This window comes from Mobula birostris, chromosome 20, assembly GCF_030028105.1.
Source record: "Mobula birostris isolate sMobBir1 chromosome 20, sMobBir1.hap1, whole genome shotgun sequence".
Lineage (NCBI taxonomy): Eukaryota > Metazoa > Chordata > Chondrichthyes > Myliobatiformes > Myliobatidae > Mobula > Mobula birostris.
This window is the reverse complement of record NC_092389.1, coordinates 7863412-7881998: the sequence shown is the minus strand read 5'-3', so window position 1 is coordinate 7881998 and position 18587 is coordinate 7863412. Positions and strand designations below refer to the sequence as shown.

Below are 18587 nucleotides of genomic sequence, written 5' to 3'. Positions count from 1 at the left end.
GGTAGAAAAAATGTCGGCCCCAAACATAGATGCTGCCTGGACAGCTAACCTCCTCCAGCATTTTGTGTGTGTTATTCTGGATTTCCAGCATCTGTAGAGTCTCTTGTGTTTAAGTTCTTACCAAACCAAAATATAAGTAGTTAGACTTACTTTTCAGAAGGGAGCGGTGAAATTGAGTCTAACTTTAGGGCAAGGAGTTCTATTAAATAATCAGAGTTTAATTGCGTTTTCACAGAAATTGTAGCCTAGATATGAATATTTCCGAAGCTATATTTGCGAAAATTATTAGGCAGAGAGCATGTTATGAATGTATACGTTAATTAACTAGGTTAATGCTGGGTCTCAGCGAGAAACGTCAACCATCGCTTTGCCGGCACAGGATCTGCGAAGTTCCAGCAGTTTTAGTCCAGATTCCAGCATTCGCAGTCTCTTACGTCTCCATTCAAGGATGCAGAAACTTACATTTTGCTTACAATTTTAACACCATAAATGTGAAATTTGAAATATGTTCGTGATTTTTTTTGTGGAAAATCAGCGCCCCTGTCCCGATTTCGGTTTCGATCCTTCAACATATGCTGAAGTTCAGCTTTAGAAGGGGATCTGTAATAGCTGGACTGGGTCTAACCAGTCTACTTCCCCTCTGTGGACTCCAGCATGTGAGGTCAGTGCGTCAGCTTTTGGGAGAGTTTGAAGGAAATTCCCCGCCACTGCTGATTTGAAATCGCCTGGCGGAAGTTGAAACTGACTCCCTCCCACGCCTATACCTGGCGCTGCCCTGGACAAGAGTTGGGTAGTTGAGTGCGGCAGAAGAAACGAACTGCATACCCCCCGGTGATTTCTAAATACTGTAACGGCAAACGACAATGGAACTTCAGATTACAATTCTTCTGTTACTGGGGATCAATCTCTCTGGTAGGTCTGGTGTATTGGATAAATAATGAGTCTTTACATTTTTATTCTTTTAAACCCATTTTATATATAAAAAGTTAACACGTTCCATTTGCAGCTATTGAGTTTGATTCTGTTTTGTCAATCAATAACTCTAAATTAAATATGTTGAAATGAGGAGCCGTGTTCTTGGGTGTACTTACTCATGGTCTCAGACGAGGATATTACACCAGCGTGGGATTCACACGCCAGTGAATATTTTTAAAATACAGTCAGCGTCGCTATTGATGCAGCAACGTTCTGGGGGAAAGCAGTACGTTTAACGATCAGATATTTTAATTACTGTTAAATGAGGGGAAAATAGTGGCGAGCTCATGGGACAATACCCCTGTTCTTCAAGTTTTCCATTTTCGTCCACGCAGGAAAGCCGTCCGGTTGGTTTACGACCTCAGCTTGTGGACTGCACAACCGTGAGCCTACACCGCGAGTGTCATCCAGACCCTGAGCTCAGGGTTTGAATTTGATTTGAAAATTCTGGTTAAAGGAAAGATTTAAAAAAATATATAGACGTGACAATTGAGAACTTGCTAGGAAAGCCATGGCGCTACTGTTTTTGACGTTAGTATTGTCTGAATGCGGTGCATTTTGTTATGAGAACGTCACGCAATAATAATTATATATCAACATCAAAGATAGCGGGGTATGTGAAAGCAGTCACAGTTCCGAGACTAGTTAGCACGCTTTGATCAGGTGATTATGGTTTAAAAACCCACAAGGAGTTGAGCATATTGTCTTGCTATACTTGTAGTACTGAGGATCTCTGTGCAGCCAAAAAGTTGTTTTTTGGAAGCATTACTAAACTCACAGAAGCATAGAGCATAGCGCCTGTTAGCTCCTGCTCTCTCCCTGTGTGCTTGGTGTCTGTTTTTGCGTCTAGAAAGCGATCTATCTCCTTAAACATATTCAACAACTTTACCTCTACAGTTTTTTGTGATGGAGAATTCCACATCTTGTCTAAGAACTTTCTTTTCATCTCAATCTTAAATCTTTTAACTGGTATTCTGGAACTGTGACCCTTCTTCGTCGTCCTACACAACCCACCCAGGAGGAACATCCTCCCAGTCTAACAGAACTTCATGAGTTTCAATTAGTTAACAACTCATTCTTTTCAACTCTCATCAAAGCAAACTTAGTTTGCTTATATAAAAATATAAGGACCTGGGTTATAGGACAAGATTGAGTAGGTTAGGACATTATTCCTTGGAACACAGAAGACTGGAGGGAGATTTGATAGAGGGGTATAGATAGGTTAAATGCAAGCAGCCGTCTTCCACTGAGGGTGGGTAGGACTGCAAAGTAAACTACATTTATGTTACATGATCAGCACAACATTGTGGGCCGAATGTAAATTTCTATGTTCTTAACCAGAGGTTGTGGGTTAAGGGTGAAAGGTGAAAAGTTTAAGGGGAAATTTATTCACTCAGAGGGTCACAAAAGTGTAGAACGAGCTGCCAGCACAAGTGGTCCACGCGAGCTGAATTTTAACATTTAAGAGAAGTTTGGATAGGCACATGGATAGTAGGGGTATGGAAGGCTGTGGTCCCAGTGCAGGTCGATGGGAGTAGTTAGCTTAAGTGGTTTTGGTATGAACTAGATGGGCTAAAGAGCTGTTTCTGTACTGTACTTTTCTAGGACTCCATGACTAAAATAAACTCTATTCATAATTAAAAAAATTACAACCCCTGCAATCTCTTTCATTCTTACATTCATAGCCAATGTGTTCAGTATTGTTCTGTTGTATTCATTAAAACCAACAGGATTCTTGACACTCATGTTGCCCTCTCGGGCGGTATGCTAATTGAGGGACTTCCTCACCCAAATGGCCACTCCATCTCCAGTAGCTGAAGAACCCTATTCTGTGAAGGCAACCTCTTCTTATGCAGCTGTTCTGTTGAGCCAGAAATCAATCAGATTACACACGCACCCATTGGCATGTATATCCTTAAGGCAGAACAAAAGTGCAGATGTGGCCTCTTCAAACCCTGTGTCATTGCAACAGGAAATTGTTGTGCCCACTCTTAAAGGGGCAGAATACCATTTGACTTCTCAACTGCTTGATTTGGCTGTATCTTTGCAACTGTGTACAAGAACACCTTAGTTTCTTTGCACACCAGACTTCCCAATCTCCAGTCAGTAGCCACATTATTAGGTCCCTCCAGTACCCAATTAAATGGTTACTGTGGTCTTCTGCTGCTGTAGCCCATCCACTTCAAGGTTCAACGTGTTGTTCACTAAAAAAATGCGTGGTTATTTGAGTTAATCTCACCTTCCTGTCAGCTTGAACCAGTCTGGCTATTCTCTTCTGACTTCTCATATTAACAAAGCATTTTCATCCACAGAACTGCCACTCAGTGGATTTTATTTTGTTGTTTTTTGCACCATTCCCTGCAAATCATATTTCTTCCTCATTCTGGTGTTTGGTCTGAGCAACAACTGAACCTCTTGACCATGTTTGCTTGTTTATGCATTGAGTTGCTGATGCATGATTTGCTGGTTAAATACAGTATTTGCATTAACAAGCAGGTACAGGTGTACCTAATAAAGTGGCCACTGGGCATATGTTATGAATTGCTGAGATCCAAACAATGATCCCTCCAGTTATCACATTCCACCCCAAGAAAGACCATTTATTGCTATTTTCTCTCTCCTGTATCTCTGCAACTAATTTTCAGTCCATGAATTGACATTACTTCAGTCCCTGCTCTTTAATTTTACACACTAATCTTTCATCCGGATCTTTTCAAAGACTTACTGAAAATCTATAACACTCTTGTCTACTGGTTTTTCCTTATCTACCAGTTACACCCTTGAAAAATTCTAACTGTGATTCTTTTTCTACAAACATTTGTAAATTTCAAAACTAGACTTTGGTGTAACTGGGTAGCTGTGAGGAACAGAAAGTCTATTGTGTTTCCTCCACCTTCTGCTCTCACACCAAACAGAACTATGTTTTCCCTTTTTCTACTAGGATTCAGTCTAATCTGCACAATCCTAAAATTCTTTGGTTTTTCCCCATGTACAAAACAGGGACTTTTGATGGTGAATAATCAGGAACGGTCAGGCTTGGTCATTAGTGAACTGGTTGGTGTTCGACATACAATGCAGCAGTCACTAATGAGCAGATTTATCAATACTTGGCACAGTGTGTACTGAGGTCGCAGATCGCCAAACTCTGAGACAGAGACTTGTAATGTTATGATGGGGTTTAATAGGGAACATACAGAAAAAGATGTTTCCATTTCAGAGGAACTCTAAAACTAAGGATTAATAATTACAAAATATTTACTAACAAATCAAAGACTTTTTGACTGCTGACTTATTAGATAATCAAACTACTACCATATGGAATACCAGAAGTGAATGTAACACTGATACATTTATGAAGCTGAGTAGGTTTCTGGTGATAGAGTATAAAGATTGGCATATATTTTGGGGATAAAAGATATGTTCCTGAGCTGTATTTATTTTAACTATTCCATATGTGTCATCAGTGTTAGAGCCAATATTTTCTATAGTCTGCTATACAAGGTACACACGTCATTTGTATCCATAGACAAACTTACATAGGCGACATTGGCAATATAAAGCTGCAAATGCCAACTAGACTTGTACTCCAGTTACAAGTCTCTCATCACCTCACCCCATTTTCTTTAAGCCAAGTCAGTACACACCAGCGAGTGATCAACACAGAATTACTGTTAAGCTATTGTAGAATTGAGGAGTTATTTTTAAGCAATTGTAGGGTAAACTTGCATTGATTGCTGAATGCTGGGATTTTTTTTACAGGATCTGAAACCATCCTAAGCCCCCCAGAAAATCTTCATTTTGTTTCCGTGAATACTGAAAACATCTTTCATTGGAGTCCAGCCCAGAATAATTCACAACATGTTCGATATGATGTGGAGTACTGCAGGTAAGGGAGTCTCATTTCTCATTGCCAAAATACAGCTGGTGAGCATGGAGGAGTGTTGCAGATTTTTCCCCCATCAACTACAGTTAACCTCAGTGAATTTTGGATATGATTGGAAGCTTGGGGTAAATATATGTGATAGGGTTAGTGGGGTGGAGATGGTTGCTGCATTTTTAGGACCATGAGTTCAAATGCCATGCCAGAGACTTGAGGTCAAAAAAAAGTTAGGAATCTGCACTGTGTTATTGAGGGGTTGACCAATCATCAGAGATGTTATTTTTCAGTAAAAACATTAAATTGCTTGCATCCCAAAATTTTAGAATAGAATTTGAAGAACAGACACATTTTCCTGCACTTTCTGAACAGTGTGTGTTACTTCACATGCAATGTCGCTAAACAAAAAGATTATTTATTTTTCTCAAAACAGCTTATGGAACTTCATTAAATGTTTCATATATATAAGCACTAGTGACGGCACTTTAAAGAAAACTTTAGTTGGACATAACATGCTTTGAGAAGTCCTTAGGATATGTAAGCTGCTAGTTCAATACAAGTTTTATCACAATCTCATTAATTATCCTTTCTACATTTCCTGTGTAGGCTCAGTGTTGACATCTCATCTCTTAGAAATGTCCAGTCACTTTGAGCCAATTTAATCATTATAAAAAGCATTGTGGTCAGCACAGATATTGTGGGCTGAACAGCCTATTTCTGTGCTGTACTTTTCTATGCTCTATACATTCAGGCATAGCGCAGCAGTTAATGTAATGCTATAACAGCGCCAGTGAACCGGGTTCAGTTCCTGCCACCGTCTGTAAGGAGATTGTATATTCTCCCTGTGACTGCGTTGGTTTCCTCCCATATTCCAAAACCATATGGGTTAGTAGATTAATTGTGCTTGTTGGCTTGAAAGGGCCTGTTACCGTGTGCTGTGTCTGTAAATAAATATAAAATGGATCACTGGAGCTGTAAGCCAGAAGCTCTATCAGATCTGCCACTGCGTCATTCTCAAAGTGGAACTTGATCCCACAGTCTGACCCAGCCTAAGTAGAAAATTGGTGGATAATTCCAAGACAAAAAAGTAGTAGAAGACGAGGCATGTAAGTCTTGTGTAAGAGGTATTAAACTTGCTCTGAGTCCTGATGAAGGGTCTCGACCCGAAACATCGACTGTTTACTCTTTTCCATTGATGCTGCCTGGCTTGCTGAGTTCCTCCAGCATGTTTTGTGTGTTGCTTTGGATTTCCAGATTTTCTTGCATTTTAGATTAAACTTGTTCTGTAAGGGATAAGCCTGAACATGTAAGTGAGATGTGGTGAGTTTAGATCTTAAGCTCTGTAAATTCATGATCTAGGATGAAGCAACAACATATATTAGTTTTTTTTCTGAAAGTTACTGAATGGGGTGGTGGGCAACAGGAGAGGAAATTTAGTCAATGTTCTCGTGCAATCAATTGCGGAACTCCCTCAATTTTTTAAAATCACACTTGAATTATGCGTCATCACCAAACTGTGAAATATTCCCTGTATAACCAAGATAGCCACTAATAAATAACAGGAAGACGTAAGTTTACAGAAAGAAAATTCACATCTAGTTCAACCATAGATTCAGCGAAGGTTTGAGCTGGTGTCAGAATTTAAATAGCTTTATGTGGGTACTAACATAATGACTGAGAGTATAACTAGTATCAAAAGATTTCAAGAACTTTGATGCACCTGGTGTTTCAGATATCGGTATTTTACAGCTGACTTCCTGATTTATAAATGTTTTGCTAACTCTGGCTTTCACTGACACTGTGTTCTGTGTCACTGATGTTGCAATGTTAGGGATGTCCTGTATCCAGTTGTGGAAATGTTTAAAAATTAACCACAGTAATGACGATTTCTTCTGTGTTGCAATTATGGATTCATCACAGGAAGGTGCTTTAAAGCAAGAAGTAAATTGTGACGTAAAGACCAATTTCAACACAGCATTTAAACTGAAACACTATATACCAGCCCTGATAAATGACAATAGGAATGTTCTGAAAGGGTATTTATTGTTAACAGGATGGCTGGCATTTCATCACTCATTCCTAGTTGCCCTTGAGAAGGTGCTGAACCTTGAACCTTGAGATGTCTCGGAACTATAGGACCAAAAACAGCTTTTAACTAGAGCTTATTTACAAAACAAATCTAGATGCTGTCCATTCATGTGTTGCATGCATGTTGCTCCATCTCCCAGGAGCCCATATTGAGACCTGCATAACCTTACCAATAAAGTGGATATTAGTGCCCCTGATTTTGTCAGTGAGGGCACAGAGATGCATTTGGCTGTGCACATGTTTGGGAAGCGTGTTACTGTGTGGGCACAGCCATGTATCAAGAGAATGCAATTAGCTGCATGAGGCCAAATATCAAGAGCACAACCTCTCTCTCAAAAATTTTACTTCCTACTGTTGGTTTGGTTTTGAGTCATCCAGTTTGTTTACATGTAAAGACACTCACATTCCCCTGAAAAACCCCAATGTTACTATGCCTGCTTACATTTGTTGTAAAATAAATCGCAAGTGAAATTATAAACAAAAGAGATTCTGCAGATACTGGAAATCCAGAGCAACACACACAAAATGCTGGGAGAACACAGCAGGTCAGGCAGCATCTATGGAAATGAAGAAACAGTTGATGTTTCAAGCCGAGACCCTTCATCAGAACTGGAAAGGAAGGGGGAAGATGCCAGAATAAAAAGGTGGGGGAAGGGAAAGGAGAACTAGCTTGTGCAGACGTGGTTAACCAGGAGGCTGGAGGTCTCCCAGATTTCCCACATCTCACACAAAGAACACAACACAGACCCTACAGCCATTCTCACTGTACTAACAGATGAAGAATGAAGATGAAGTAGAAGGGGCGGGGGGAACGTTGACTCAGACCATGAGAGGCCTGTGTCGGGCATTTTCATGCCTTACAAGGTGCAGATTGGAAGTCTGTGTGGGGTGCCGTTCCTCGCACAGACTAGAGCAATGTGTGATTAAGTGCCTTGCTCAAGGACGCAAACACGCTGCCACAGTGGAGGCTCGAACTAGCGACCTTGAGATAACTAGACGAACGCCTTAACCACTTGGCCACGTGCCCCACACATGGAAGAAGAGGAAACTTACCAGAAACTTTCTTTACCCAAGCCTGTTGAGCCACAGCATCCTCACTTTAACATTGGTCCATTCCAACAATGGCTGCTCCGCTTGTCCCTAACTTATTTTTATTTGTGCTTACTAATGAATCACGATTTGATTAGGCTGTCGGAAAAAATGACAGATGCCACCTTCTTGAAGATGTCCTTGATGGTTGGAAGGGTTGTGCCTGTGATCCTGTGCAATATTTTGTGCGGCTAAAGTGTAAATATTTAAACTCATCCCGGATTGCCAACAATCCCCTGTGTTTTGTGATAATGGACACACCTCAAAAAAGCACTTTGTTCATATAACAGAAATAAGATAATTATTTTAGCATGGCATTTAAAGCAGTATATCAGCAGTCCCTTCCAAATTCCCTTTCAGGACAGTCAAAGCACTTTGAGGTGTGCTGACTGGTTACCGGAGCAAAGACACAGTAGCATGCTGCAAGACCACACATGCAGCATTGTAGTAATGAGCAGACATTCTGTTTTACATATCAGTGAAAGTATAAAAATTGATATGCACACCACAGCACTCCTCTGCTCTTTTTCTTTACAGAATTAGGGTTGGGTAGATGCCTGCAAAAAAACCAATTTCAAGGTAGTATATATGGAGATATAAACATACTTAGATAATAAATTTACTTTATATGTTTGTATCTTGTAGACAGGGTTGAAGGTAGAAAGTCGTGTGATCTTCCAGTATGAACAAGAGTTATTAATAGGAGGCTGTTTTGTTTTTGGAGAGTGTTCACTTGCATAATAACATGAAGATACTGATCAAGTCTCTTTATTGCAGGTATGGATATGGTGGAGAGTTTATCCCAGTGTCAAGCTGTACAGGGATTTCCCACCATTACTGTGATCTCACTGAGGAGACCTGGAACTTCACTGTTACCTTTTTAGTTCGTGTCAGGAGTGTGATTGGCAACACAACTTCCAATTGGGAGAGTTTCGAACGATTTCAACCCTACGATGCCAGTAAGTGACCTCTCATAGAATCATATATCACAGGAAACAGGCCAGTCATGATGCCTATCTACACTGGTCCCATTTGCCTGTGTTTGACCCACATACAGTACCCCTCAACTGTTCCTATCTATGTACCTGTCCAAGTGCCTTTAAAATGTTGTTAATGTACCTGCCTCAACCACTTCCTCTGGCAGCTTATTCCATATATGGAAGACCACCCTCTGAGTGAAAAAGTTGCCCACCAGGTTTCTATTAACTCTTTCTCCTCTCATCTTAAAAACCTAATGCCCTCCAGTGCCCACTACAGTTATGGAAGAGTTTTTAGTTAGAGATGACACATCTTGCAATTCAAGTGACAAACTTGGGGGTTTGAATGCTAGCTTTTAGATTGCTGGGTTATTAATTATACTCCCTTTTCTGTTGAAAAGGGCTTTTAAGAATCTGAAAATATTTACTGCTGAGGTGAATGGTCTGGGATAATAAGCCCTCATTCAATTTCATCCTAACCACAAATTTACATTTAGTAGCTGAAAATGTAGCTGATGTAATTCCTTGCTCATCACTGACACTGATGGAACCCGAGAATATGCTTCCAGCTACCACGGCACAGATTTTATCCTGAGACAATCTGGTCTGTCTGTGTCAACACGGCACATCTGAACCAGCCCCAAAACTGTCAGGCAGCAAGAATGACATACCTATAACATTCACATCCTGACTGACTCACACGTACTCTGTGACAGGCTCAGTCTTACTGGTATATTCACATTCATGCCATGTTCAGACCAGCACACATATTCAAATTTACTTAAACACTGATTTGCTTGCTTGTTTGCTTATATAGACACTGGCAAACTCAGTTACAGACATGCACACAGTGACATATTTGCTTATTTATACACACCCATTGAGACATTCACCATGTATTTCCACGTCCATGCATTAGCTTACTAATACTGACAGATTCATTCATTTTGTTTGTTTGAATATCAAAGTCTAACTTTAGATTTAATTTCCTTTCAGCTGCTTTGGGATTGCCATCTTTTTATATAAAAGTAAACGATAACAAGATTACCGTCAGGGTCTTCCCACCCACCCTGCACACAGCAAAAAGAAACAGGTCAATGGAGGATGTGTTCAAAGACTCGATGTTGTATGTAATTTATACCTGTGGAAATGGCATCAACCGTGTAAGTGCTTGTGGATTTCTGACTGTTGCAATTCCTGATGATGTTGGTAATTTTTATAAAATTGGTCATTGCTGATGGTAAATTGGACATTACCGACTGTTGTCCACCCACTTAACCTTTCTGCTACCTACATCTCTTTAGTCCTTCTTGGGAGGACAAAGTCAAAGTAAATTTACTATCAAAATGTGTATATGTCACCACATACAACCCTGAGATTCATTTTCTTGCAGGCATTTACAGGAAAATAAGAAATTCAATAGGATTTATGAAAAACTATACATAGATACACAAGGACTGACAAACAACCAATATGCAAAATAAGACAAATTGTGCAAATACAATAAATAAGTAAATAATACTAAGAACATGAATTGTAGAGTCCTTGAAAGTGAGTCAGGATCAAACATCTTCTGTTGCTTCCTCAAATGAATGTTTTTTCCAGGTATGAGCCATTCCAGAGGCGTGAGACCCAGCAAGGTAGACAGTTGGTAGCCCAACTTTCATCCTTCAAAGTTTTGCAAGATGGAATTATCAGACATTGAAAAGCAGTGGTTAGAAAACCCCGTGCTTGAATTTTCCCTTTACTCTTTTGGAAGTGTAGAGGCCATTTGTACAACCATTCATCTGAGCGTTGTGAATTCCATGCAACATACACAGAATGCTGGAGGAACTCAGCAGGCCAGGCAGCATCTAGGAAAAGAGTACAGTCCATGTTTCGGGCCGAAACATCGACTGTACTCTTTTCTATAGATGCTGCCTGGCCTGCTGAGTTCCTCCAGCATTTTGTGTGTGTTGCTCAGATTTCCAGTATCTGCCAGTGACCTAAACCATAGTCAGAGAGAGGTTTCCAGAGAACACACTACGGGTATCTGCCAGTGACCTAAACCATAGTCAGAGAGAGGTTTCCAGAGAACACACTACGGGAGGAGAGGGAAGTAGAGAGGCAAAGAGATTTAGGAAGGGAGTTTATGAGTTTTATGCTCAGACTACTGAAAGAATACCAGCCAAACGTGAAGCATTATACATCTGGGATGCAGAAGAGGCCAGAATTTGTGGAATCCATCTTTTTAGGAGGGTTATGGGTCTGGTGAAAATTACGGAACTAAAGAGGACAAAGCCGTAAAATTATTTGAAAACTAAGCATGAATGTTAGCCGGATAAAGGATCCCCGTCCCTTGCAGCCTTGTCTTGCCTCTCATCTCTTGCAAGTAAATTCAGAAGAACATGGAGTGTTACACCCAGGAGACACATACCATCCCTTAATGGGGTAGTGGAAACAATTATCTCCTTATTTTCTCCCCTAACCACGACTTGGTATAGAATATTAGGCCAGGATGCAGATTCCTTGTTCCTTGTTCTGAATAACTGCACCAACAGCTGAGGTGAAGCATACTATCGGTGGAGGAAGAGTGTCCAGGACAGAGTACTGTCAACCCAGCAATGTGACCAGCCTTGGATGAAATACTAAATTTTAAGATGCCAATAATAGGCAAATCTAATTTGTCTTCCACCTTTTCAGTTCTCAAATGAAGTTGTCAATAAATTATAGACAACAGTCCCACAATGTTGCTTATGGAATCCCCATAAGAGCTTTGATAATCTTAAGTCCAAAGCTGAGCTTTCCTATGTTGAACATGCCAATATCAGCATGGCGACTCAGATGATGATTTTGGTGTGCCACATTAAATGACGCCACAGTTGGATCTACAAAGTTACTTTTGTACGAGTAATAAGTACCTTGCAAGCTGTTTGTATGTGGATTGTGGTTAGTTAGAGCTACCTTCTTGGAACATCGTGTTGATATGAACAGTATGTTGTTAGCTTCTCTAAAGTTTCTCCTGCTTGTGTTCCAACAGTCTGATGAAATTCGGGGTTCAAAAGAACCATTCAGAACAAATAAAGAGCCACCGGGGGCTAGCTACTGCATCAGAGTCAGGGCAAAACTATATGGCGATAAGAGGGAAAGCAATATTACAGAAGAGAAATGTGTGGAAATCCCAACTAATCCAGGTAAAGTACGATATCAATATATACATTAATACATCTTTATAGCATATATATCAAGTTGGTTTGAAAAAATTAATCTGGGCTAATACAAAGATGAAACACACATAAATAGAGACCATCTAGATAAGGGGTTCCCAACCTGGGTTCCACAGAACCCCTCAGTTAATGGTAAGGCTCCAAGGCATAAAAAAGGTTGGGAAAGGCTTTACCCTCCATTGTGGCCTGTGTTTTTGATCAGTTGAGAAGTCTGTAATTGACCCATCTCCTGTTAAAAAGCAGCCTGAATATTTCTCCACTTTGAAATATTATTTTCATTGTCTTGCTAATTTCCTGGTGTTGGAGAAACAATGGGACTTTGGTACCTTAACTCAGTGGAAAGGCTAAGAATGGGATGCACAGAGTGGGAAATCCTGGTGTTTATACTGTATTGTGCCCCTCCACAGCATGGCACATTGCGGTATAAACACCAGGAAGCCATATGCATTATCAAAATTTGAAAAGTGTGTGTTACTTTGTGAAGTTGTTCGCTGCAACTCAGTTAGTTGCACTTCCTGCATGGAGTCAGACATTACAGGATCTGAACACAGACCAGGGCTGACCCTACTTCAGTACAAAGGAACGCTATACTGACAAGGATGCGTCTTTGGATAACACTTTAATATGAACTGATAATGTTCAAAGTTCAAAACTAAATACATTATCAAAGTACGTACATGTCACCATATTCTACCCTAAGATTCATTTTCTTGCAGGCATTCGCAGTAGAACAAAGAAATACAATAGAATCAGTGAAAAACTACATACAAAGACTGACAAAAAATGTGCAAAAGAAGACAAACTGTGCAAATATGGAAGAAACAAACTAATGATAATAATAATAATACACAGGCACAATCAAGTGGCAAACATCATTCACTAAAATCTTGCTTTAAAATACAAACTCATAAAAGACACCATACCTTACTATAAATATGAGCCTGATCCGGTTTTAGAGTCAGAGTTGCAGAAATTATATTATGACTGATCCATTATTACAGATAGGACAATCCATAATAACCATCCGGATACAATATTACAGGATAAACAAGCAAGAACAGCTTACTTAATAGATATCACCATTCCAAACACACATAATATACAGAAATCAAAAAGTGAAAACCACCAGGTATATGCTGAATTAAAAGAGGAAATTGAAGGACTATGGAATATGAACAGGATTTACATTGTCCCAAGAGTAGTATCTACAGCTGGTATTATCCAGAAGTCACTACACGATAACATTAGACAATTAGGCCTACACGGCAATAGTAAATCTTCAGAAAGTCACCATAGAACAGTCTGAAAGTTCTAAGCAATTGAGAAATGATTGTGCTTGGTTATGTCCGTACCGTAAGTTTTACCAGCTGGGGCTGAGAAAAAAAAAAATAATAATTAAGTAGATAAATCATACTGAGAACATGAGTTGAGTCCTTGAGAGTGGGTCTGATAGGTTATGTTCGGCAATTATTTCAGTGTTGAGGTGAATGAAGTTATCAACGCTGGTTCAGGAGCCTGAAGATTGAAGGGTAATAACTGTTCCTGAACCTGGTGGTATGGAACCTAAGGCTCCTGTACTTCCTTCCGAAGCCTTGATAATGATCTAAATATACTCCATTGAACTGTTTGAGGAACTGCAAGCTATAATAATTAACACTTAATCTTCAATCAATATTGAAATCCTTTTACGTTGGTCTTTGTCACAGTGCCAGATTTGCCAGTACAGTTCAATAGGTATCCCAGCTCAGTAGGAATCAGATGGAAAAGCAGTCTGGCGTGAAAGGCACCAGATAATATCTAACTCTGAGACTGGTAGATTTTTAATCCAGGGAGGACACAGGCCACCCAGGCAGATAGTTATTGATCTCATTGAATTGCAGATGAATTTCACGTCGTCTCTGCTGTCATCGGTGCTGTTGCCACTCTGATGATCGTCTGCTTCTGCCTGCGATTGGTCTGCCATTATTACCTGAAGAAACAAAGAACAACACCAGCTGTTCTGGTAAGTTCTGCCCTCACTCGCTGACAGTATGTGTGGTAGTTACATCTGAAATCATTACAGACAAGGAATCTGATCTAATCTCTTCTTTCAAGTTAGATCATGTCAGGCCCTTAAGTGAGCCCAATAATCCAACTCTCGCCAGACTTCCTACTAACTCACTCTTGCTGCTAGCCATCTTCCAAAACCTAGCCTTGTATGATGTCATGTCTGTCAGACTGTCGGTCAACTGGCATATGTTGTGACATTTTTGTTGTTTTGTGGCAGCAGTACAATGCAATACATAATTAAAAATGCTATATATTACAATAAGAAATATATATAAATTCAACAAGTCGTGTAAAAGGAGAGTAAAACAAAATTGAGGTAGTGTACATAGGTTCATTGTCCAATCATAAATCTAATGGTAGAGGGGAAGGAGCTGTTACTAAAACATTGAGTATGTGTCTTCAGGCTCCTTTACCTCCTCCCTGATGGTAGCAATGAGAAGAGGGCATGTCCTGGGTGGTGGGGGTCTTTAATGATGATGCTGCCTTTTTGAAGCATCGCCTTTTGAAGGTGTCCTGGATGCTGGGGAGACTAGTGCCCATGATGGAGCCGGCTGAGTTTGCAACTTCCTGCAGCTTTTTCCCATCCTGTGCTGTGGCCCCTCCGTACCAGATGGCATTTCTATCAAGGTTACTGAACAAGGAGGAGTGAACAATGTAAGAACAAAATGACAATATTAAAAGTAAAAGGAAGCTTGCATTTATACAGCATTTCCATGTGCCTTTCAGAACATCTCACATTTTTTTTCTGGCTAGTGATATCACTGCATTATTCATCCTGAGTCCAGATTCCTTTGTTGAGTATGGCAATGTTAATGATTAATAATGCAGATGAATGATTGAAAATCCTCCCAAGAACACTTTACAAGTCCAAATTCATTATTTGCACAGGTCTTATCGGTGTGGAATATGGGCATTATTGGCAAGCCTTGCATGTAATGTTCACTTCTACTTCCCTTTGAGAAATGTGCATCTGAAATAAAAAGCTAGGAGTAGAAACTACTACAGTGCTATTCAAAGGTACAAACTTAACTGGGTCCAATCACAAACAAGAGAAAATCTGCAGATGCTGAAAATCCAAGCAACACACACTAAATGCTGGAGGAACTCAGCAGCCCAGGCAGCATCTATGGAAAAAAGTATAGTTGACGTTTCAGGCCGAGACCCTTCAGCAGGACTGGAGAAAAAAAGATGAGGATTCAGAGTAAGAAGGTGGGGGGAGGGGAAGGAAGAAACACAAGGTGATGGGTGAATTAAAGAGCTGGGAAGTTGATTGGTGAAAGAGATAAAGGGCTGGAGAAGGAGGAATCTGGTAGGAGAGGACAGAAGGCCACAGAAGAAAGAAAAGGCAGAGGAGCACCAGGGGGAGGTGATGGGCAGGTCAGGAGATAAGGTGAAAGAGGGAAATGGGAATGGGAAATGGTGAAGAGGAGGAGCATTACTGGAAGTTTGAGAAATTGATGTTCATGCCATCAGGTTGGAGGCTACCCAGATGGAATATAAGATGTTGCTGTTCCAACCTGAGTCTGGCCTCATTGCAACAGTAGAGGAGGTCATGGACCGACATGTTGGAATGGGAATGGGAAATGGAATTAAAATAGGTGGCCACTGGGAGATCCTGTTTTTGCTGGCAGACAGAGCGTAGGTGCACATTCCAGAATGAAAGAGATGTTATACTTCTTCAAAGAAAGGGGCTTTCCTTCCTCCACCATCAATGCTGCCCTCACCCGCACCTCTCCCATTTCATGCAGGTTTGCCCTCACCCCATCCTCCCGCCACTCCACCCGGGTTCCTCTTGTCTTCATTTACCACCCTACCAGCCTCCACATCCAGCACGTAATTCTCCGTGACTTCCACCAACTCCAACGGGATCCCACCACCAAGCACATCTTTCCCTCCACCCTCCCGCCCACTTTCTACTTTCTGCAGGGTTTGCAACTTGCTTGTCCATAGGTCCCTCCTCATTGATCTTTCTCATGGCATTTATCCTTGCAAGCAGAACAAGTGCTACACCTGCCCCTACACCTTCTCCCTCACTACCATTCAGGGCCCCAAACAGTCCTTCCAGGTGAGTCTGTTGGGGTTATCTACTGTATCCAGTGCTCCTGCCATGGCCTGCTGTATATCGGCGAGACCTGATGTAGATTGGGAGACCAGTTCGCTAAGCACCTATGTTCCATCCACCAGAAGAAACGGGATCTCCCAGTGACCACCCATTTAAATTCCACTTCCCATTCCCATTCCGATAAGACAGTCCATGACCTCCTCTACTGTCGCAATGAGGCCACACTCTGGTTGGAGGAACAACACGTTATATTTCGTCTGGGTAGCCTCTAATCTGATGGCATGAACATTGACTTCTCTAACTTCTGGTAATGTGCCCCCCTTTCCTTCACCAGTCCCCATTTCCACTTCCCTCTCTCACCTTATCTCCTTGCCTGCTCATCACCTCTCTCTTTTTCTTTCTTCCATGGCCTCCTGTCCTCTCCTATCAGATTCCCCCTTCTCCAGCCCTGTATCTCTTTCACCAATCAACTTCCCAGCTCTCTACTTCACCCCTCCCCACTCCTGGTTTCACTTTATCACCTTTTGTTTCTTCTTTCACTACCCCCCGTCCCCACCTCTTATCCTGACTCCTCATCATTTTTCTCTCTAGTCCTGCTGAAAGGTCCTGGCATGAGATGTCGACTGTACTCTTTTCCATAAATGCTGCCTGGACTGCTGAATTCCTCCAGCATTTTTGTGTGAAATTTAACCAGGCCATTCCTTTTAGAGAGGGTAACTTGTTATTCTTATCTATTCAGGGCTTGTAAACAACCCCAGCCTAGAGCTAATTTGACATGGCTGGCCCAGCAATTGTCTGAATGCTGTGTCCGAGGGTGACTCACCATCACAGGAATACAATACTGGCTATTCAGCAAAGCCCTGTTTTCTTGAATAAACAAGTACCCGTAATGATTAAGGACTCCTCTGTTATAAATCTTTAGTGAGACTACTTTACTTACTACTTGTTCTTAGTGACAGGCCATTCAAGATCAATGTAATACCCCTGCTCAGATTTTAAAGTTAACACATACTTGCCCTCACCCCAACCCATAGTCAATTTCTTTTTCCAGACTATCCTATTACAATCTTTCTCACAACCCTCAAATCTGTCCTTAAACTTCTACATATTCTAGCCAATAACAGCCCAGTTTAACACATACCAAATTCTGTAGGAATTCAGCAGGTTAGGCAGCATTTATGGAAAGGAATAAACAGTTGACGTTTAAGGCCTGACTCTATTGAGATTCACTTTCAGGCTGCTCATAGAGCTTCTGGTAGAGTGTGCCCGGTTCCTCAATTCTGGCTAGAAACTGGGTTTAAAAGTGTTTTAGATCTCTCACAAAGTCTGTCTATTGTGGTTCAACACTTCTTCCTTCTTATGATCTCACTCTTGCATTTACAATGAAATTATTATTCCCTCCAACAGAAATCATTTGAAAAGAACAAGAAGTTTTTGAACATCAAGTATTACTTGAGTTTGACAGAAGATGTGGTGGTACAAAAGGTGTTTGCTGTTGATGCCCTTCCTGGTGTCACCAGGACTCTGGAACAGGATGAACCCTGGCTGGACCAGAAAATCAAGGAAGCATCTTCTGTGGATAGTGGAATTGATATTGGGAGCCAATCATCAGACCGCATGGTATTGCTCAGTGAGCCTCTGAACCGCTACATGCAGCAGACGCCAGACTCGAGCAGCCTCCAGAGCACCAACCCCGAGTGTGGGCAGAGCAGATCACAGCCTGTCGATTTCTGCTCAGTACACATCCCGGATGCGACGGACGAGCCGGGGGATAGCACTGGAAGCATAAATATTTCAGGGTATCAGAGACAGATGCCAAGGACTAACGTGGGTCAGGAACAAATTGTAGAGGACTCTCTTCCCTGCTGCATCTCGTTATCAGATATTAGCGTAACAGAAGACTTTACAAAAGGGTTTCTCAACTTGGATGATGTCATGTTAATGGAGAATGAATTTTAAACAAAAGATGTTCATATCAAACATTCTGCAAGCAATTATAATGTATTTTATAATTTAATTATTTATTAAAATATTTCAGTTTCACCACCATTGTAATTGACTTCCTTTGTGGAAGCTTCTTAGTAAACAATACATTTCAGTGGACGTGGCACTATAAATCGAAGGCTGCTCAATGATGGCAGAAGTACAGTGGATTCTCGTTAATTGGGACACATCGGGACCAGTACATTTTGGTCTTACCCAGTTAGCCAAATTTTCATGAAAATTGTTTAAAAAAGATAAACTACTGTTTAATTGATAATAAA

The 18587-nt window shown here is 40.9% G+C and overlaps 1 protein-coding gene across 1 annotated transcript; it reads left to right on the top strand.

Annotated features, from left to right (window-relative positions):
• Positions 1 to 748: 748 nt before the first annotated feature.
• On the top strand, positions 749 to 18366 carry LOC140212760 (interleukin-10 receptor subunit alpha-like). The gene is made up of 7 exons (XM_072283942.1): positions 749 to 912; positions 4735 to 4861; positions 8807 to 8988; positions 10003 to 10169; positions 12026 to 12179; positions 14093 to 14214; positions 17731 to 18366. Exons 1-7 carry the CDS (start codon positions 864 to 866, stop codon positions 18280 to 18282), a joined length of 1353 nt encoding a protein of 450 aa, XP_072140043.1. The 5' UTR covers positions 749 to 863; the 3' UTR covers positions 18283 to 18366.
• The last annotated feature ends 221 nt before the right edge of the window (positions 18367 to 18587 follow it).